The following is a 23210-nucleotide window of genomic DNA, read 5'->3' as shown; positions in this document are numbered from 1 at the left end:
GCCTCCACCTGCTTATTGAAGCTCGATTCCAAGGTGCCTGGGCTGTAAGTGACCCAGCTTCAGGTAGTGCTGGAGCCACCGACATGTAGAAATGGGCAACGGCTCCCTGTTTCACCTGCACCATCACCTGCTCCTGCATAGAAGGTTTTGAACCCCAAGGACAGTACGATCTCTCTGGGGTGGTAGTTACCCCATCTCAGGCCACCTCAAAGAGCTTCTTCTAGGCTCGATCATTCCTTAAGAAGGGTTCATCCTGCTCCCTTCCTTCTCGGATCACACCCACCACATACCAGCAATGTTGCCCCTCCATTTTGAGGAACGTGACCATGGTTCCAGCCGTCAGCCCTTGCAGCCTTCGAGGCAAGTGTTCCGTCTCTACTGCCCAATGGTTGAATGACATGTGATGACTAGTGTTGAGCGATACCTTCCGATATCGGGAAATATCGGATCAGATTGGATCGGACCGATACACAAAAAGTATCGCGGATATCGCCGATTCCGATACCGGAAATCAATGCAAGTCAATGGGACAGAAATATCGGAATAAAAATAAACCCTTTCTTTCCTTGTAGGTTAATTCTACATGAAGGAAAACAACTAAGAATAATGTAGAATGTATTGGGGGAGGTGGAGGAGACAATAAAGGCATAGAGGTTTAGCCCAATCAAATGGAATAGCAGGAATTAATATATTTTTTAAGACGTTCTGAGTTACAGAAATATTGACTATGTTAAGTTTTTTTATATTTTGTCAGATATTTATGTTTCACTACTTCCATGCTCTTCACCTTTTTTTTTACTTCTCCCACACTTTCTGCTTCATCATCCTCAGCATCAGCATCTTTTTCATCAACTTCTTCTTCACCTTCTTTGTATTATTCTTTTTTTTTACATTCTTCATATTCTTCTTATTCAACTATTATTCTTCTTCATATTCTACTTCTTCATCTTCTTCATATTCTTCTTCTTCATCATATTCTTATTTGTGACAGGCATTCCTGTAGTTGTTATCTATAAAAGTTTGAACATTACACCATTTGTTCTGCCCGTCACAAAAGATTTACAACAGGATTTGTCCGCGTTCAGTTTGGCCTGCAGCAGGTCTTTTCCAGGGGCACCACGAGGAGGAACGGACTCACCCCCATACACTGCTTAGTCATCTTCTGCTTATAATTTAGATAATATCTTTTGCTCTGATTTTTAGTCTTATGCTTAATGTTCTTCCGCTTTTTGTTCTGCAGCTTCTTGTACTTCTGCTTCTTGGTTTTCTGTCCCTTGTTCTTCTGTATCTTGGTGGTTGTCTTCTTGTTCTTTGTCCTCTTGGTCAACTTCTTCAGGGTCATCTTCTTGGTCTTCTTCAGGGTGGTCTTCAGGGTCGTCGTCTTCAGGGTCGTCGTCTTCGGGGTCCTCGTCTTCTTCGGGGTGGTCTTCAGGGTCCTCGTGTTCAGGGTCGTCGTCTTCGGGGTCCTCATCTTCTTTGGGGTGGTCTTCAGGGTCGTCGTCTTCATGGTCCTCATCTTCAGGGTCCTCGTCTTCTTCGGGGTGGTCTTCAGGGTCGTCGTCTTAGGGGTCGTCGTCTTCCGGATCCTCGTTTTCTGAGGAACTGCCAAGAACCAGCTGATGGTACTGGAACCCGGATGGGTAGCAGAAGGTACAAGAGCCAATGGAACTACCGAGGACCAGCTGACGGTACTGGAACCCGGATGGGTAGCAGAAGGTACAAGAGCCAATGGAACTACCGAGGACCAGCTGATGGTACTGGAACCCGGATGGGTAGCAGAAGGTACCTATGTAAAAAAAAGTTGCAAGGCCACGAGTCAGCCACAGTTACCGAAACCCACAGTCCTACAGGGGGTGCTTGTCTTATTGGCAGTATGGAACAAGCCTTCATTGCCAGATCCCGCAGCCCACATAGGAGTCACCTAAACTGCAGGCACCATAGAGTTGGCTAAGCCGACTGCAACACGACAGGACAACACATTGGAGGCAAAGTGACGTTGACACTACCCGGAAACAGCTGGTGTGCTGGAACCAGGCTGTGCAGGAGGGAGTACCCGTGCCAAAGACACTTCTGAGAACCAGCTGACGGTACTGGAACCCGGATGGGTAGCAGAAGGTACAAGAGCCAATGGAACTACCAAGGACCAGCTGACGGTACTGGAACTCAGTTACTAAGCAGGAGGTACCTGTGCCAGAAAGCACTACCAAGGACCAGCAGACGTTGGTGGAACTTGGATACCAAGAAGGAGGCACCTAAGGCAAAGGCACTGCCGAAAACCAGCTGACGTTACTGGAACCCGGATGGGTAGCAGAAGGTACAAGAGCCAATGGAACTACCGAGGACCAGCTGACGGTACTGGAACCCGGATGGGTAGCAGAAGCTACCTATGTAAAAAAAAGTTGCAAGGCCGCGAGCCGGCTGCAGTTACCGAAACCCACAGTCCTACAGGGGGTGCTTGTCTTATTGGCACTATGGAACCAGCCTTCATTGCCAGATCCCGCAGCCCACATAGGAGTCACCTAAACTGCAGGCACCATAGAGTTGGCTAACCCGACCGCAACACGACAGGACAACGCATTGGAGGCAAAGTGACGTTGACACTACCCAGAAACAGCTGGCGTGCTGGAACCAGGCTGGGCAGGAGGGAGTACCCGTGCCAAAGACACTGCTGGGAAACAGCTGGCGGTGCTGGAACCCAGGGTAAATACTAAAAACATAGGAGCCAGAGGTGTAATTGGAGCAAGTTTTAAATCAGTAGTACAGTGGATGTGGACAAAGCAGGAGAATTTGCCGGACACACAGCTGGGGATCAGCTGACGTTACTGAACCCCAATAACACTGGAGCAAGTGTTGACTGTGCAGACAGCACTTCTGAGCGCCAACTGGCGGTGTTGGAGCTCAGGGATAATACTGAAAACAGAGGAGCCAGAGGTGTAATTGGAGCAACTTTAAAATCTGTAGTAGTGTGAATGTGGACAGAGCAGGAGAAATTGCCGTACGCACAGCAGGGGAACAGCTGACGTTACTGAACCCCAATAACACGGCAGCAAGTGTTGACTGTGCAGACAGCACTTCTGAGTGCCAACTGGCGGTGTTGGAGCTCAGGAATAATACTGAAAACAGAGCAGCCAGAGGTGTAATTGGAGCAACTTTAAAATCTGTAGTAGTGTGAATGTGGACAGAGCAGGAGAAATTGCCGTACGCACAGCAGGGGAACAGCTGATGTTACTGAACCCCAATAACACTGGAGCAAGCGTTGACTGTGCAGACTTCACTTCTGAGCAGCAACTAGCGGTATTGGAGCCCAGGGTAAATACTAAAAACAGAGGAGCCAGAGGTGTAATTGGAGCAAGTTTTAAATCAGTAGTACAGTGGATGTGGACAGAGCAGGAGAATTTTCCGGACACACAGCTGGGGATCAGCTGACGTTACTGAACCCCAATAACACTGGAGCCAGCGTTGACTGTGCAGACGGCACTTCTGAGCAGCAACTGGTGGTGTTGGAGCTCAGGGATTACAGTTCAGGTGGTAGAAACATGAACACAGCAGTAGACCTGGATACTGTTGCCAATCAATTATTTATTCTGGAAGAGGACTGGCAGATTCATGCGAGATCCAGGCCTTGTTCATTTTGAGAAAAGTAAGCCGGTCAACGTTATCGGACGATAGTCGCATGCGATGGTCTGTTAGTACACCACCTGCGGCAATAAAGACGCGTTCCAATAATACACTAGCAGCAGGGCAAGCTAGCACCTCCAATGCATACTGGCTAAGCTCTGGCCATGTATCCAGCTTACAGACCCAAAACTTGAAGGGAGAAGAGCCGTCTGGGAGTACACTGAGAGGGCAAGACATGTAGTCTGTCACCATCTGACGGAAACGTTGCCTCCTGCTGACTGGAGCCGTCTGTGATGGTGTAGACATTTGTGGCGGCGGGAACACAAAACTTTGCCACATTTGGGCCATACTGGTCTTGCCTTGTGCTGAGGTGCTGCTTCTGCTCCCTCTTTGTGCAGAGCTTCCTCCACTGCCTCGACGCACTGAGCTGCTTTGCAAAGCACTAGCAGCACTGCTCTCGGTTGGAATGGAGAACATGATGGAATGCACCAGTGCGTCTTGGTACTCCCACATTTTACGCTCCCGGTTCAACGGTGTTATGAGGCTTTGTAAGTTGTCCCAGTAGCGCGGATCTAGGAGGGTGGACACCCAATAATCAGCCGTGTTGAGAATGTGGGCGATGCGGCGGTCGTTTCTCAGGCACTGCAGCATGAAATCAACCATGTGCTGCAGACTGCCAACTGGCCAAGAAACGCTGTCCCCTGCTTGAGGCGTGATCTCTGCCTGCTCTGCATCACCCCACCCTCGCTCTAGATACTGACTACCTCCCTCCTCTGGACAAATGTCTTCTTCCTCCATTGACTCCTCCTCATCCTCCTCACAAAGTGTCCCCTGCCTAGGCCTTTGTGAGGAACCACGCTGCGCAGACTGTAGAGAAGCAGATGGCATTCGTGACTCCTCATCCTCCACCTCTTCCAAAACCTCGTCCCTTAGTGCTTGCAGTGTTTTTTCAAGCAGGCAGATAAGGGGGATAGTCATGCTGACTAGTGCATCATCTGCACTCGCCATCCGCGTGGAATAATCGAAGGCACGCAAAACGTGGCAAATGTCCTTCATAGAGGCCCACTCAGTGGTGGTGAAGTGTGAACGGCGCGCACTGCGACTTGTTTGCGCCTGCTGCAGCTGGTACTCCATTACTGCTGCCTGCTGCTCACACAACCTCTCCAACATATGTAACGTTGAATTCCACCTGGTGGGTAGGTCACATATGATGCGATGTTCCGCAAGACGTAATCGGCGCTGCAGAGCTGCAATGCGCGATCTTGCGTTGCTGGAACGCCGCAAGTGAGCACACTCTATGCGGACCTTGTGAAGCAGTGCATCAAGATCCGGATAGTCCCTCAAAAAACTCTGCACGACCAAGTTGAGCACATGTGCCAGACATGGGATGTGAGTGAGGTTGCCTAGGCCCAGAGCTGCCACCAGATTTCGGCCATTGTCACACACTACCATGCCTGGCTGGAGATTCGCTGGCACAAACCACACGTCGCTCTGCTGCTTGATGGCATTCCAGAGCTCCTGCGCTGTGTGGCTTCGATTCCCCAAAGAAATTAATTTTAATATGGCCTGTTGACGTTTGGCCACGGCTGTGCTCATATCGGTCATCATAACAGGTAACCGTTCACGGGTCGATGTGGAGGTAGACCGTGACGGCTCCTGCAGCGCTGATTCAGAGGAACTGGAGTATGAGGAGGAGTCAATGTGTACGGACTGGATTCCTGCAATCCTTGGAGTTGGCAAAACACGTACAGCGCCACTCTCAAGATCTGTACCCAGCTCCACAACATTTACCCAATGGGCAGTGAGGGAAAGGTATCGTCCCTGTCCATGCTTACTGGTCCACGCATCGGTGGTCAGGTGGACCTTGCTACTGACCGCGTTTTGTAGCGCATGTTTAATTTTTCCCTCCACATGCTGTTGCAGGGCAGGGACGGCTTGCCTGCTGAAATAAAAGCGGCTGGGCACATTGTATTGTGGGACTGCCAATGCCATAAAGTTACGGAAGGTGTCAGTCTCCACCAGCCTGAATGATAGCATTTCAAGGGCCAGTAGTTTAGCAATGCCAGCATTCAGAGCCTGTGCTCGGGGGTGGTTTGCCGAGTATGGGCGCCTTTTCTCCCATGCCTGTGCTAACGATGGCTGTAGACTGGCCTGGGAGTGTGAGGATGACAGGGAAAGTGGTGCTGTGGGTGGAATTACACTGTGTCTCTGTACAACAGTGCCAGAGATTCTTCCATGGCGATCCTGTGAGGAAGCCGAACCAGCTGTGTGTGAGCTGGAGGAAGAGGCTACAACACGAGCTGAAGAGGTGGTAGGTGGCGCTGTAGGTTGGCCTAGGTCTTCAGTGTGTTTTTGTAACTCCACCACGTGGTTGGTCCGCACATGTTTCCACATATTTGTGGTATTGAGGTTGCTGACACTTTTCCCTCTTTTCACCTTCTGATTACACAGCTTGCATTTGACAAAGCAAATGTCATCTGCAACTGTGTCAAAAAAGGACCAGGCACTGCAAGTCTTGGGAGCGCCCGCTTTGGATTTTGGAAGAGCCATGCTCCTAATGGGTGCCGAAGTGGAGGCTACAGGCAACCAAGTCTGCCCCCTCCCTCTCCCTCCTTTTTGGGCTGTTCGGGGAATCTCTTCCTCAGAGCTGCTCCCACCACCTTCCTGTCCCTCACGCCATGATGGGTCAAGGACCTCATCATCTACACCACCCTCTTCAAACAACTGCTTCTCCTGGGTAGTCTCGACAGCACAGTACGCACCAGAAAGTGGCACCTGAGTCTCATCATCAGATGCGTAGTGAGGTGTGCTGCTGACCATAGGCACTGGCCCACCCGCCTCTTCAGATTCAGAGAGACAAAACAGTTGCGCATCACTGCATACTACCTCTTCTTCAAATTCTCGAATTCTGCTTGGCTGGCCCCCTCTTGCCAAGTCAAGAGATTCAGAGAACAGAAGAAGAGATGGCTCCTGTTCAGGGCTCTCTGACTGCCTGGGCAATTTGGCAGGTGGTGAAGAGACAGATGGGTGCTCTTCAGTGCTCAGGACCTGAGAGGTTCTGGAACTAATTGAAGTCGATGCGTTAGCTGCCATCCATCCGACAACGGCTTCAATTTGGTCCTCCCGCAGCAGTGGGGTACGGCTAGCTCCTACAAAGCTGCGCATAAAGGACTGTTCCCTGGTAAAACTGTGGGATGCTGAGTCACTGGTGCCCGCAGCAGGCACAGAATCCCCACGTCCTCTCCCTGCAGGCACAGAATCCTCACGTCCTCTCCCTACAGAAACTCGACGCCCACGACCACGACCACATGCCTTACTCCCTGCCTTCTTCATCTTGGTAGACTGATAAAGATAGGCAGAAAAGTACTAAGGGCTTAGTGTGCTTATTCCTGAACAGCTGCTAACAGGTATAAGAAACACTAATTTTATAAAGTGTGGACTAGACTTTAATATGAGCTAATGTGGCCTACACAACTGTAAAGTGGAGTGTTTGGTGAACTTTATTTAGGTTTTTTTTGTCACAAAAAGACACTGGATGTGCCCAAAGATGTAATACCGATAGTATCACAAACTTTTTGTAGCTATTACAATGTAGGAAGGTAACCTACAATGCAATAGATGAGGCTACAAAAAATAGGCTAATACTAATCTGGCTGGAGCTGCAGGGCACAATGCTGCAGAAAGGCTCCTCTATCTACTCCTACCACACTAATAGGAGAAATCAGGAAAAATGATCAATTAGCAAAAAAGGACAATGTATGAGGCAGTGACGCACGCTGAGCGCACTACAACCAGACGTGGCTGAAGCACACACTACAGGGTGAGCTGCACTCACACACACAGACCTTGCAGACAGCGGTGAACAGTACAGATGCAGAGCACTGTGCACTAGCGCTGCAAGACCAAAAAATTTCTCTATCTACTCCTATATAGTGTGTTTGGAACCAATTTAGCTGAATACGGATGGAACACCACACTAATAGGAGATATCAGGAAAAATTATCAATTAGCAGAAAAGGACAATGTATGAGGCAGTGACGCACGCTGAGCGCACTACAACCAGACTTGGCTGAAGCACACACTACAGCGTGAGCTGCACTCACACACACAGACCTTGCAGACAGCGGTGAACAGCTCAGAGAACTGTGCACTAGCGCTGCAAGGCACAGCGATTTATAAAGTAGCTTGGGTAAAGCAGAATAGAGCAAATAGGTAGCTAAAACTGTCCCTCAGAACAACAGCGTCCTATCCCTAACTGAATTCACAGCAGAGTGAGCTCAAAATGGCGGCGGCGGCTTTTATAGTGCATCATGACATCATTTCAGCAGCCAATCACAGCCATGCCATTAGTTAACATGCCTACATGCCTAACAGGATGTGCCCACACTTCTTAGGATCCTCATTGGCTGAGTAAAATGAAACTGGCTCATTGCATTATGGGAACTTCCGATTCCGGTATACGATATTCTAAAAGTATCGGAATTAAGTATCGGAATTCCGATACTGCGAATATCGGCCGATACCCGATATTTCAGTATCGGAATGCTCAACACTAGTGATGACGTGTCCCATACTCTTCTATAGACCCCCTTCTCCGCTGTCAGTCATACGTAACGACTATTCTCCAGGATGCCAACTATCGGTACCTTGTGGTTAGCGGACCCAATAGCATTTCTCCAGAACTGGTCCTGGCTCGCCTCCTTGTCTGTTCCGACCAGCCTAGGCCCCGTAGTCCATTCACCAGTTCCAGAACCCTGGCTCTCCCATCCGCAGTCCTTAAGAACCCCAGCAATAAAGACTGCGGCCTGGATTCCGGACTTGGTGGTTCCATGAAAGTGGCTGGATCCAGACTACAGGCTCCTGTCACCTCTTTTGTCGCGCCAGCTTCCTCTGGCTCCAATATTCCTCCGGTCACTCCCTCGGGAGTCTTGCCATTTTTGTCGCTTACTGAGCATGTTACACTGTATGCACGATTAATTGAATACAATGTGAAACTTTTTTGGAGGGTTATACATCACAGAAATGTACCCCTGAGCATGGAATACTCTATGGATGAGTAAGCAAACACAGAAAAATATTTCAACATGTTTTTGGAGTGTTATATAACACCAAAATGTACCACAAAGCATGTAATGTTTGATGGATGGCAATATATTACAATTTTTCACACAAAAAGCAGTCATCTACTGCCGCAGCTATATATTTAACAACGAACTGCAAAGCCCTAATCCCTGCCTAGAGACTGTATTCTGTCCCTCTTCCTGCTCCTGCAACTCTCTCTCCCTTCCTACACTACATGCAGAATGTATGTGATACAAACTGCTAAGCACAGGATTAGCCCTGACGAGGGCTGTTAGTATGATGGTTCAGCTTCAGCACGAGTATCAATCTTTATACTGTGCACACACGCCTGTACAAGCTCTCTCTCCATCCAATACAAACTGTCACAGACCTGTGTAACGGCATCAGTGTACTGAGCCGAGCGCCGCCTGCTCTTTTATAATGTCTGATGATGTCAGACGGCCAGCCAATCACAGTAATGTCACTACCAAGATGGCTACGGCTTTACAGTGATTGGCAGGCAATCCCCGCTTGCTTATTGGCTGCGTACCAGCAGCTAAACATGCCGAGCAATGAGCACATCCGAGCACCCAGATACTCGAGTGATAACTGAGTATCATTGATCATGTTTGCTCATCCCTAATTATTACCTTTTTCAAAAATGAGTCTTATTGAATAGTTATGATCACTTTTATTGTTTTCTGCTCATTGCCAAGGGTACTGGCAGTGCTTACAAGCTCTTCTCTACTAAGATTGCAAGCAGGAATCCCTGCACCACTCTGCAGAGGCCAAGCATCGGAAAGCGCACAGTTTGGGCCATTGGTGCAATGATGCTGTTTGTGTGAACTGTCAATCAAGAAGGAGCGCACTGCAACTCAGCAAACAAGAAGCATGGAGGTGAGCTCCTGAAATGCAACCAAGGGACAAACCCTGATGTGAGGCTTGTTCCTGTTAGGAGCGCCATAGCAGGCTTTCCTGGTGTGATATAATGACTGTCTCTTGTGGTGGAAACAATGGCTGGTTCCTCAGAGGGGCACTGGGGCTGACTTTTGGAGGGTGTTGGGTCCCATTATGGACCATCTGGCTGCCTCTTGAAGGACATTGTTGGGGACTGTGTGATTGGCTATTACTAGGGTACAACCACTGTCACTCTTCTACTACAGCAAGGAAAGATATAAAAAGTGATCCGAAATCCCAAAATGTGAAGCCCACCGTATTAGAGATGCACCCCTCCCTGTTCCTGTTGTAGACGATGAATACTAAACCTTACACAGTGATCCCAAAGTAATTTCAGTGTTCCTACATGAAAGATAATTTAGAGATAAATTTAGATTGATGGTGATCTGATTGGTAAGAGATTGGTCAGAGATCTTTTTTATGTCGAGGTCGTGATAATAAAGATAAAAACAATGATGTTAGCCAATCACTTTATTTTTATAAGACGACTTTTTAAAAATCCTATAAATGTATCAGCTGTTACAAAGACATGAAGAGGCAGATTTAGGGGCATTGCTCGGGAAGGACACATTTTTTGCTGTTATCCAGTCGCATGTATCCGGGTTTGCAGAAGCAGCCGGGAGAACAGTAAGTTGGGCAGATTACTGGAGAGTTGAAGCGTGCCGCAGCCTCATAGGTGTTGGGACAGTCATTGCCACATTCATGGTACTCGGTGTTCCCACTTCAGCAGTCTTTCACTGGCACACATTTCCCATTGGCGTTTCGTACGGTGCCCTTCTTGCAGAAACATCCAGTCTTACACATAGCAGGACATGGAACTGGAGTACCCCTGTTAGCGCAGGTAACGGGACAGGCGGTCCCACAAGTGCTATATTCCTCGTTTGTGTCACAAGTGGCTGCAAAAAAATAAGAGATGTGAACAATAAGGAGCATGTTAGTGATTGTACGGTGCTTCCTCTCATAGAAAAAAACAATAATAAGTCCTAAACTAAAAGCAGTAGAAAGCCCAAACATGTATGAAGTGCAGCCTTTACCTCTAGGTTTTGTTTTGTCTTTTCTTTGTCAATAATAAACATTGTTACATAAATATTTGTGGGTCTGTGAATAAGGATCAGCTCTGCAGGAGAAGAGGCTGAACTGCGCTCACTATGATGTCATTAAAGGGGTCCTCCAACTTTTGGGACTTTTTTATAACTTAAAGCAGCCCTCCTATTTATAGTTTTATGGGTTAAACCTGTGTAACATGTAGTGCAGTATAGGTGTATTGGTATACTCACCGATCGCAGTCTTCTCTGGTGTCCAGTGCCTCTCTGGTGTCCAGTGCCGCTCTGGTCCTATTCTTGGTCACATTTCCTACTTGCTGAATCATTCAGGCTCAATGTGTGACCCAGTAGTCACCATTACAATGTAAATCTATGGAGCCTCGTTCACGGCTTCCAGCTCATACATGGAGCGCAGTGTGATCCGGAGCTGGAGCTTTAGTTACGCGACTCAGAAGACGACCACTGGACACCGGAGAAGACGGCAATCAATGACTATATTAACACATCCACTGTACAATACATATAAATTCACATATATTTATTCCATAAATTTTTTAATAGTAGTGCCTGTAAAAGCAAAATGGTGCAAAAAGTTTAATACAACCCGATTGAAAAAAATATTTTCAAGTAAAAAATATATATCCTGTCTCCAAATGTGGACAAGCCCTGTGACAATAAAATATCTGTTTAGGAATGATGATTTTTTAATCTAAAATAACACATCAAGTAAAAGTGATACAATGTGTTATGCCACCTAATGACCTGAAGGTGGAGCCTGGCACAGGATACAAAGAAGGAAGGAAAACTCACAATGGACATGACACAATGTATCAGTTTTCTCTTCAGTGTTCCAATTCAAGATTCCACTTATAGATAAGAGATTTATCTAAATCCTTCCTACAAAAAAAGAGAACAAGTGGGGGAAGGGATGTGACAACACCTGTAAGAACGAGTTGTCACTGTGGCTAATGGGAAGCTCCCTGGAAGATTAGACAAAATCAAACCCTAATATAATAATCGTTATGATACAATGTAGAACATCATGTATATCATAAAGAATATCAAATACTTACTGGCTCCTGATTGTGCAACGATCACCATGACGAGAAGAGCTGATGAATAAATAAATAAATAATACAAGTAATAATAATAACAACAAAAATACAGTGCTAATAATAATTTTAGTGCAAAATATACAATAAAAAGAGCCAAGGAAAATCTCATGTAATAGTGTTTGTAGTCCAATTACATAAACTGTATGCCCCACTCCTAATATGTATATATATATATAATTGTCTTATCCAGTCTGTCTGTCTGTCCTTCTTTCCAGGAAATCCCGCGTCGCTGATTGGTCCGGCTGCGGCCAATCAGCGACGCGGGATTTCAGAACAAGATGGCGGCCGTTAGCGGCTCAGCTGCCGCACGGAGGTCAGCGGCGATGCAGCCGGGAGATGACCGGCTGCTCGCAGCAGAAGTACCCCGACCGGCGGCCTAGGCGGCGCCGCTCCCCCGTCCTCCCTTCACACTTGCCATCGGGAGATCAGCGGCCCTAGCCGCTGACCTCCCGACGGTAGCCGCATGGAGGTCAGCGGCGATGCCGCCGGCCGCGACCAATCAGCAATATTGGCGTCAAATTTACACTCTTGCCCTTACACGCTCACCCGCACACCCACTGACGCTCACATTCTCACCCTCACCCACTCACGCTCACACCGTCACCCTCACACGCTAATCCTCACATGCTCACCCTCACCCACTCACGCTCACACCGTCACCCTCACACGCTAATCCTCACATGCTCACCCTCACGCACTCACCCTCACACGCTCACCCTCAGATGCTCACCCTCAGACGTTCACCCTCAGACGCTCACCCTCAGATGCTCACCCTCAGACGCTCATCCTCAGACGCTCACGCTCACCTGCTCACCCTCACACGCTCACTCTCACACGCTCACCCTCACATGCTGACCCTCACACGCTCACCCTCACATGCGGACCCTCACACGCTCACCCCCTCACATGCTCACCCTCATACGCTCACCCTCAATCTCAGACGCTCACACGCTCACCCTCAAACTCTCAGACGCTCACCCTCAGATGCACACCCTCAGACGCTCACCCTCACACGCTCACCCTCACACGCTCACCCTCACACCCTCAGACGCTCACCCTCAGACGCTCACCCTCACACGCTCACCCTCATACGCTCCCACGCTCACCCTCACACGCTCCCACACTCACCCTTACAGGCTCACTCTCACACGCTCACCCTCACACGTGCACACCCTCACACGCTCACACCCTCACACGCTCACCTTCACCCTCAGATGCTCCCCCTCAGACGCTCACACACTCACCCTCAGACGCTCACCCTCAGACGCTCACCCTCACACGCTCCTACGCTCACCCTCACACGCTCACCCTCAAACGCACACCCTCACACGCTCACCCTCACACGCTCACCCTCACATGCTCACACCCTCACCCGCTCGCCCTCATTCGCTCACCCTCACACGCTCACCCTCACACGCTCACCCTCACAAGCTCACACCCTCTCACACTCATACCCTCTCACGCTCACACCCTCACACGCTCACCCTCAATCTCAGACGCTCACACGCTCACCCTCAAACTCTCAGACGCTCACCCTCAGATGCACACCCTCAGACGCTCACCCTCACACGCTCACCCTCACACGCTCACCCTCACACCCTCAGACGCTCACCCTCAGACGCTCACCCTCAGACGCTCACCCTCAGATGCTCACCCTCACACGCTCACCCTCATACGCTCCCACGCTCACCCTCACACGCTCCCACGCTCACCCTTACAGGCTCACTCTCACACGCTCACCCTCACACGTGCACACCCTCACACGCTCACACCCTCACACGCTCACCTTCACCCTCAGATGCTCCCCCTCAGACGCTCAGACGCTCACCCTCACACGCTCCTACGCTCACCCTCACACGCTCACCCTCAAACGCTCACCCTCACACGCTCACCCTCACACGCTCACCCTCACATGCTCACACCCTCACCCGCTCACCCTCATTCGCTCACCCTCACACGCTCACCCTCACACGCTCACCCTCACAAGCTCACACCCTCTCACACTCATACCCTCTCACGCTCACACCCTCACACGCTCACCCTCACACGCTCACCCTCACATGCTCACCCTCACACGCTCATCCTCCCACCCTCTCACGCTCACCCTCATCTGCTCACCCTTACCCGCTCACTCTCACCCGCTCAACCTCCCACCCTCTCACCCTCACACGCTCACCCTCACATGCTCACCTTCACATGCTCACCTTCACACGCTCACCCTCACCCGCTCACCCTTGCCCGCTCACCCTCACACGCTCATCCTCACACGCTCGCCCTCACATGCTCACCCTCACCCTCACACGCTCACCCTCACTCTCTCACCCTCACTCTCTCACGCACACCCTCACATGCTCACCCTCACACGCTCACCCTCACTCTCACATGCTCACCCTCACCCGCTCACCCTCACCCGCTCACCCTCACACGCTCACCCTCACATGCACACCCTCACACGCTCACCCTCACACGCTCACTCTCACATACTCACCCTCACACGCACATCCTCACACGCACACGATCACCCTCACACGCTCATGATAACCCTCACACGCTCACCATCACCCGCTCACCCTCACATGCTCACCCTCTCACGCACATCCTCACACGCACATGTTCAACCTCACACGCTCACCCTCACACACTCACCCTCACATGCTCACGCTCACACGCTCACCCTCACACGCTCACTCTCTCACGCTCACCCTCTCACGCTCACCCTCTCACCCTCACCATCTCACCCTCACCAGCTCACCCGCTCAGACGCACACCCTCAGATGCTCACTCCCTCACACGCTCACTCTCACACGCTCACCCTCACATGCTCAACGTCACCCCCTCACACACACACCCTCAGACGCTCTCACCCTCACACGCTCACTCTCACATGCTCACCCTCACCCACTCACACGCACACCCACAGACGCTCACACTCTCACACGCTCACCCTCACACCCTCACCCTCACACGATCACCCTCACATGCTCACTCTCACCCGCTCACCCTCACACGCTCACCCTCACACGCACACCCTCACACGCACACGATCACCCTCACGCTCACACGCTCACCCTCACACGCACACCCTCACACGCACACCCTCACATGCACACCCTCACATGCACACCCTCACACGCTCACCCTCACACGATCACCATCACACGCTCACACGCTCACCCTCACCCGCTCACCCTCACACGCACACCCTCACACGCACACCCTTGCACGCACACCCTCACTCTCACCCTCACATGCTCACCCTCACCCGATCACCCTCACACGCTCACCCTCACATGCTCACCCTCACACGCTCACCCTCACATGCTCACCCTCACTCTCACACCATCACCCTCACACGCTCACTCTCACCCGCTCACCCTCACATGCTCACCCTCACACGCACACCCTCACACGCACACCCTCACATGCTCACCCTCACACGCACACCCTCACACGCACACTTTCACATGCTCACCCTCACCTTCACATACTCACCTTCACACGCTCACCCTCTCATGCTCACCGTCTCACACTCACCCTCACACTCTCACCCTCACCAGCTCACCCTCACGCTCACCATCAGACACTCTCACCCTCACACGCTCACATGCTCACCCTCACACGCCACCCTCACCCACACACCCACAGACGCTCAGACGCTCACCCTCACCCACACACCCTCAGACGCTCACACCGTCACCCTCACATGCTCATCCTCACATGCTCACCCTCACACGCTCACGACCACACGCTCACCCCCACACACTCACCCTCTCACGCTCACCCTCATCCTCACACGCTCACCCTCACACACTCACTCTCACATGCTCACCCTCACACGCTCACCCTCACACGCTCACCCTCACACGCTCACCCTCACACACTCACGACCACACGCTCACCCTCACCTGCTCACCCTCACCTGCTCACACTCACACGCTCACACGCTCACCCTCACACACTCCCACGCTCACCCTCACACGCTCTCACACTCACTCTCACACACACACACGCACATGCTCACCCTCACACGCTCACCCTCACACGCTCACCCTCACACGCACACCCTCACGTGCTCACGCTTACCCTCACATGCTCACCCTCACACGGTCACCCTCACATGCTCACACGCTCACCCTCACACGCACACCTCCACACGCTCACCATCACTCGCACACCCTTACCCGCTCACCCTCACACGCTCACCCTCACCCGCTCACCCTGTGCTAGCCGGTCATCTCCCTCACACGCTCACCCGCTCACCCTGTGCTAGCCGGTCATCTCCCGGCTGCTCGCAGCAGAAGTACCCCGACCGGCGGCCTCGCTCCCCGGTCCTCCGAAATTCATTAGGAGCCCAGGGGGAATACATTGGGGGGTTAATTTAAAGTATTACACAACCCATTTAAATACTGCTTCGCTGATTAGTCGCGCACAGTCGGCTGCATACATATTCTAGAATACCCGATGAGTTAGAATCGGGCCACCATCTAGTATATATATATATATAGCATAATACAATGTAACCCAACAGTATACAGATATATAATGCATGCCACTCACTCAGGGATGCCAGCAGCACGGCAGATGTTCTCCCCATGTTTAGCGATGATGTTCCACTGTTTTTCTGTTAATTATCAATTTCATGGATTACAGAGAGAAAACATCAGATATTGAGGTTTTTTTTTGTTATATTGGGAAAATCAATAAATGTTTGAGATAAGACTTAAGAGACTAGTTAATTTTGCAAAAAGCCGTCTCAGAATGAAGCCATCACTATAATCAACTGATTGATGGAGGTGCAGCCATTCACAGCGGCCACTAGAGGACAATTGCGGTATTACATGCCAGCTGTTTACATAAATGGAGAGCACCAAGGAAGAGGAGATCTTTGCAGACGCCTTCAGCTTCTGACTCATCATGAAGACCCGGGGTCTTCCGTGGGTGTAATACTACTCAGACAACACAGTGTGCAGGTGAAACAGTGTGGCAATACTTTATTGAACCACAAAAGAGGCAATAAACACACAGAACAGTCCCAGCTAATACCCAATATGGTACAACATTACACAGTCTCACCCTTCCTTATCTGCCCTCCTGGGATAGAACAGCTGCGACTTTTGGACTTCTAGGGCCAACTATCTCAACCAGTTGCCCCCCCCCCCTTCTGGCAGGCCCTCACAGAGAGAAGGTAGTGGCAAGCTTAGGAAGCTAGCAGTCCATCGAGTTACAAGGCCAGGAGACCCGAGGGTCCCACCCTGGCCTCTCCGAGAGTTTCCATGGGGCCAGATGACCAGCTGGTCCCAATCTGGCTTCTCCGAATGTCTCCATGGGATCCAGGCGACCGGAGGGTCCCACCTGGCAACCCCAAACAACATATCCATGGGGCCAGGTGACTTCTTCGTCCTCTCCTGGTCTCCGTAAATGTATCCATGGTCTCTCTGATGGTCAATGGAGCAGATCCATATCTTTCCAGTCAGGGCCATATACTCTTAGGCCGGAATCATGCAGAATCCAAATCTGTGTCTCTTTGGATGGTGCCACCATGCAATTCATCTGATGTCCTGAATGATATCTCTCATTCTCCTTCTAAAGCCTTTATGATTCTCTGTTTCAAGTCTGACTGCACCAGAAGCATATCTCCTTTTTTAAGTACACATCCAAAGGTAAGGGGTTAGGGAGGGCATTACTCACAGAGCTCAGGTATCATTGTTTGAGCTAATCTATTTACATAAAGTGGATACAGAAAGTATTCAGACCCCTTTAAATTTTTCACTTTTTGTTTCATTGCAGCCATTTGGTAAATTCTAAAAAGTTCATTTTTTTCTCATTAAAGTACACTCTGCAGCCCATCTTGACTGAAAAAAACAGAAATGTGGAAATTTTTGCAAATTTATTCAAAAAGAAAACTGAAATATCACATAGTCATAAGTATTCAGACCCTTTGCTCAGACACTCATATTTAAGTCACATTCTGTCCATTTCCTTGTGATCCTCCTTGAGATGGTTCTACTCCTTCATTGGAGTCCAGCTGTGTTTAATTAAACTGATAGGACTTGATTTGGAAAGTCACACACCTCTCTATATAAGACTTCACAGCTCACAATTAGAGATGAGCGTTGTTCTATTCGAACTGTTCGCCAATCTCAAATTCGAGCTGTTTTGGGCGGTGTTCGAGCCGTTCGGCGAACACAAACAATTTGAGAAAAATTCGGCTGTTCGAGGTTATGTTCGATAACTGTTCGTGCACCAAAATCATAACTGGATTTTTTCTCAGTAATGATGAAAATTAATGTTAATACGCAGTTTGAGTGTACAGCGGGGTGGGGGGAGGGGCAGGGGATGGATCTCTGCAGGAACAATGAAGATCTCCATTTTTTTTTTCTCTTTCCCGCATTTGCAGTGGGGAGGTGCAATCTGTCAGCCTATCAGCAGCGCACACACGGAGCGAAGTGCTTTTTTTCACACAAGCAAGGGCATGTGTCATTGGCAGTGTATGTCACATGTCCTTGCCCTATAAGACCAAGCCATTTTCCCCGTCGCCACCATTTTCTCACTGCTGCAGCTGCGTGTTAGACGGCACCGCTGTTGCTGTGTGCGCTATACCTTGTTAATTTCAAGCCAATTTTCGCACAAATCTACAGATAGCTTGGGAGTAGGGAATAGTTGTGATTGCAGTCCTTTTAAGGACTAGGTTACAGCATTTCCTACGACTTTTATCAGGCAGGTCTGTGCTCTTAAATAGATAGATTGTGGGAGTAAAGACTAATTGTAATTGGAGTCCTTTTCAGGACTAGGTTACATCAGTTCCTATCAGTTTTTGCCAGGCAGGTCTGTGCCAGTGCTGTGCAAGTTTTTTTCACAGCATTTGGCTGAATCTAGCAAAGCTAATCCTTTTTGGCCTATTGCAGAGTGTGTTAGTCAGTGGAGTAGCCTATCTGTGCTGCAAGATATACCACCTGTGTATAGAATACCAATTTTTTTACTGCACCTAGTGAAGTAAAATCTTTTGGGCATAGCATCATTCTATTAGTCCATCTATACTGACCTCCATCAGGTTGCAAACTGAATATAATTTTTTTCTGCATCTAGCTGTGAAAAAATATTGGACTTCTAGCAGTGTGTGGGACTTGTTCTATTAGTCCATCTATACTGACCTCCATCAGGTTGCAAATTGAATATAATTTTTTTCTGCATCTAGCTGTGAAAAAATATTGGGCTTCTAGCTGTGTGTGGGACTTGTTGTATTAGTCCATCTATACTGACCTCCATCAGGTTGCAAACTGCATATATTTTTTTCTTCATCTACCTCTGAAAAAATATTGGGCTTCTAGCTGTGTGTGGGACTTGTTCTATTAATCCATCTATACAGACCTCCATCAGGTTGCAAACTGAATATATTTTTTTCTGCATCTACCTCTGAAAAAATATTGGGCTTCTAGCTGTGTGTGGGACTTGTTGTATGAGTCCATCTATACTAACCTCCATCAGGTTGCAAACTGAATATATTTTTTTCTGCATCTACCTCTGAAAAAATATTGGGCTTCTAGCTGTGTGTGGGACTTGTTGTATTAGTCCATCTATACAGACCTCCATCAGGTTGCAAACTGAATATATTTTTTTCTGCATCTACCTCTGAAAAAATATTGGGCTTCTAGCTGTGTGTGGGACATGTTGTATTAGTCCATCTATACTGACCTCCATCAGGTTGCAAACTGAATATATTTTTTTCTGCATCTACCTCTGAAAAAATATTGGGCTTCTAGCTGTGTGTGGGACTTGTTGTATTAGTCCATCTATACAGACCTCCATCAGGTTGCAAACTGAATATATTTTTTTCTGCATCTACCTCTGAAAAAATATTGGGCTTCTAGCTGTGTGTGGGACTTGTTGTATTAGTCCATCTATACTGACCTCCATCAGGTTGCAAACTGAATATATTTTTTTCTGCATCTACCTCTGAAAAAATATTGGGCTTCTAGCAGTGTGTGGGACTTGTTCTATTAATCCATCTATACTGACCTCCATCAGGTTGCAAATTGAATATAATTTTTTTCTGCATCTAACCCAGCCAATAGTTTTGGCCTAATACCACAGTTTGGCCACTCAGCTCTGCTCGGTTACCATCCATTGTTTTTTTGTGCAAACAACTTCAGAGTTGTTAATTAGTTAACCACCAAAATGAGTGGAAAAAGGCCTGCTGCTGGTGGAAAGGGGAATAGGCGTGTTGGGAAGGGGAAAAAAGGTTGTGTCCGTGGGGTAGGCGTTAAAGCAACAGTAACATCTGCAGAAGAAAGACCATCTTCCAGCCAAACTAAAATGTCTACTTCTTTTAGCGGACAATGTGATAAGATCCCTTTCTTACGGCCACGCCAATCGCTACAAATTCCAGATGAGGCACAAAAACAGCAGGTGCTTCAACGGATATTAAGTGCTCCTTTAAATGGGCTCTCCTCCACATCAACTTCAACATCACAAATACTCCAGTCCTCAAAGTTGTCACCCCAATCGCACTTGCTTCCTCACAGCTCCCAAATCTCCAGCTGCCCGTCTGAGTATGAGGTAGAACAGATGGTTGAGTCTGCAGAGCTGTTTACTTATACTATAGCCTGGGAATCAGAGGTCGACTCCAGCGCTTCTGTGAATCCAGACGAGGAAATGATCTGCACTGATGCCCAGAATCTTTATGAGTCGGATCCAGGACCAGACGCAGAAGGTTCTGACCATAATGTAGACCCTCATTCCCAAACTGTAACTCCTGTTGGTGGAGACAATGAGGAAGACGATGATAAGATTCAAATACCTGATTGGAGCGACAACTTTAGTTTTTTGTCAGGGCAGGAACAGGTTGGCTCTGAGGACGACGGGTGTGATAACGCACAGGGTGATGATGATGAGGTTGGAGATCCCACTTACTGTCAACCCACAGTCAGCCTAGAGATGAGGTCAGCAGAGGAGGTGGAGGAAGATGCTAGTGACGACGAGGCCAGGTTGCGCCTTCCTGGACAGAGATGTAGTACTGGAAGCACGTCAACAACTGCATCCTCAAACACAACTCTGCCTCTCACCACAAGTCGTGGTGGCTCTTCAGGTCGCATGGGTGCTAAGCCTTGCATAGCCTGGGCATTTTTTCAGATCGATAAAGATGACCCAACTCGTGTTATCTGTAACATTTGTCAGCAAAAGCTAAGTAGAGGCCAAAAAATACATACTTTGAGTACTTCATGCATGAACCGGCACATGGACATGAAGCATAAGTTGCAGTGGGAAGCTCAGTGTGCTACAATGCGGCCTAGCCGGCCGGGCCAACCACCGTCTGCCATATCTTGTGCATCCGCGGCCTCTTCATCCTCTGTGACTGGGGGGACAGCAGTCACACCTGTTTTGGGGCGCAGACCTGCCACCTCTTTACCCGCAACAGCCAGCGTGATTGGCAGGTCATCATTTTCTTTGGAGGTGGTAACACCAGCTGGTGTTGAGCGCTGTCCGACATCGATAGCACCACCTTTGGATCAAGGCAACCTAACATGTCCGCCTGCATCTTCCTCACAGACCGGCAGTTTGCCGGGGACACCCTTATCAACCCCGTCTAAGCACAATAGCCAGCCCTCGGTCCCTCAGATGTGGACAAGTAAAAGACCATTTCCTCCTAGCCATGAGAAAGCTAAGAGGTTGAATTTCACCATCTGCAAGTTCTTGGCTACAGAAATGCTGCCTTTCCGCCTGGTGGACACAGAGGATTTTCGAGACCTTATGTCCGTCGCAGTGCCCCAGTACCAGATGCCCAGTCGGCACTACTTCTCAAAGAAAGGTGTGCCTGCGCTCCACCAGCATGTCGCACACAACATCACCGCTTCTTTGAGAAACTCTGTGTGTGACAGGGTGCATTTTACCACAGACACTTGGACGAGTAGGCATGGACAGGGGCATTACATGTCGCTGACTGGGCACTGGGTAACTATGGTGACAGCAGGACAAGGGGCTGCTGTCCAAGTCTTGCCGTCCCCACGAGTTGTGCGTCAATCCTCTTTATGTCAAAGTTCCTCCACTGCTTCTGCCTCCTCAACCTCCTCTCGGTCTTCCACCTGCACCCAAAGCCTGTCTGGTCATGCCACAAGCTTTCTAACTGCGCAGAAGGGATCCTGCACACCTCCTTACTATGCTGGCAGTAGGGCTCAACGTCATCAGGAGGTTTTTACATTGAAATGTCTGGGAAATGTGAGTCACACAGCTGAGGAGTTGTGGTCAGCTCTGGAGAACCAATTTTATGAATGGTTGTCTCCACTGGACCTGAAACCAGGGAAGGCCGTGTGCGACAATGCTGCAAACCTGGGTGCGGCCCTTCGCAGGGGCAATGTCACACACGTGCCTTGTATGGCTCACGTGTTGAACCTGGTTGTGCAGCAAATTTTAGCCCACTATCCCAGACTAGATGGCCTTCTGTAGAGGGCACGGTCGCTGTGTGCTCACTTTCGCCGTTCGCATCCCGCAGCTCAGCGACTTACATCTCTACAGAAGTCGTTGGGCCTGCCACTTCACCGGCTAAAATGCGATGTGCCTACCCGGTGGAATTCAACTCTGCACATGTTGCAGCGACTGTGGCAGCACCAACAAGCCCTGGTGCAATACGTTCTGACGTATAGCCTGGGCCAACGAGATCCAGAGGTGGGGCAAATCACGCTGGAGGAGTGGTCTCAGATCAGGGACCTATGCACCCTTCTGCACAGTTTTGAAATGGCGACGAAGATGTTTAGTGCTGACGATGCCATTATCAGCATGACTATTCCGGTGATTTACATGCTGGAGCACATGTTAAACATAATTCGGAGTCAGGTGGTGGCACAAGAGGAGGTGGAGGAAGTAGAGGAGGAGGAGTTGTATGCGGAAGGGCTAACATCTGCAAGGTCCAGACGGTCGGCAGCACCAAGGCGGCAGGCATGTGAGGGTGGGGGAGATGGTTTTACCAGGGCGCATGGTAGCAGCCAAACTAGTGAGGAAGGTGCAGGAGCCCAGGAAGAAGTGGAGGACGAACTGATGGAAGACTCATGAGATGAGGGAGACCTTGATCACATTTCTGTTGTGCGAGGTTGGGGGGAGAGGACAGAGGAAGGAAGCATGATTGTTACCTCGCCACCAACACAACAGGGACTTGGTGCTCCTGGATGCGCAACACACATGAGTGCCTTCTTGCTGCACTACCTGCAACATGACCCTCGAATTGTGAGAATTAGAAATAATCCTGACTACTGGGTTGCCACACTGTTAGATCCCCGGCACAAAAGTAAATTTGCAGAAATTATTCCTGCCATAGAAAGGGATGCACGCATGCAGGAGTATCAGCAGAGACTGTTGCAGAATCTTACATATGCTTTTCCACAAAATACCAGTGGTGCACGTAGTGAATCTCACAGTTCCAACTTGC

The 23210-nt window shown here is 49.4% G+C and overlaps 1 protein-coding gene across 4 annotated transcripts in view; it reads right to left on the bottom strand.

The window, feature by feature from the left end:
• LOC141171957 (chymotrypsin inhibitor-like) overlaps nucleotides 1–23210 on the bottom strand; it is a 349651-nt gene that overhangs the window by 232063 nt on the left and 94378 nt on the right. For 2 of the 4 annotated variants that reach the window (XM_073655690.1, XM_073655689.1), the window contains exons 2-4: nucleotides 16352–16415; nucleotides 11753–11791; nucleotides 10093–10532 (exon numbers count right to left, since the gene is read on the bottom strand). The exons of the other annotated variants lie outside the window; for them this stretch is intronic. In XM_073655690.1, coding sequence (XP_073511791.1) covers nucleotides 10360–10532; nucleotides 11753–11791; nucleotides 16352–16388 — 249 coding nt within the window. In that variant the 5' untranslated portion in view covers nucleotides 16389–16415 and the 3' untranslated portion in view covers nucleotides 10093–10359. Of the gene's footprint in view, nucleotides 1–10092; nucleotides 10533–11752; nucleotides 11792–16351; nucleotides 16416–23210 lie in introns of those variants that run through there. 4 annotated transcript variants of the gene reach the window in all.

This window comes from Phyllobates terribilis, unplaced genomic scaffold, assembly GCF_046119375.1.
Source record: "Phyllobates terribilis strain yellow unplaced genomic scaffold, ASM4611937v1 Scaffold_12__6_contigs__length_324123572, whole genome shotgun sequence".
Lineage (NCBI taxonomy): Eukaryota > Metazoa > Chordata > Amphibia > Anura > Dendrobatidae > Phyllobates > Phyllobates terribilis.
The sequence above is the reverse complement of the archived record's forward strand: the minus strand, read 5'-3'. Positions and strand labels throughout refer to the sequence as shown.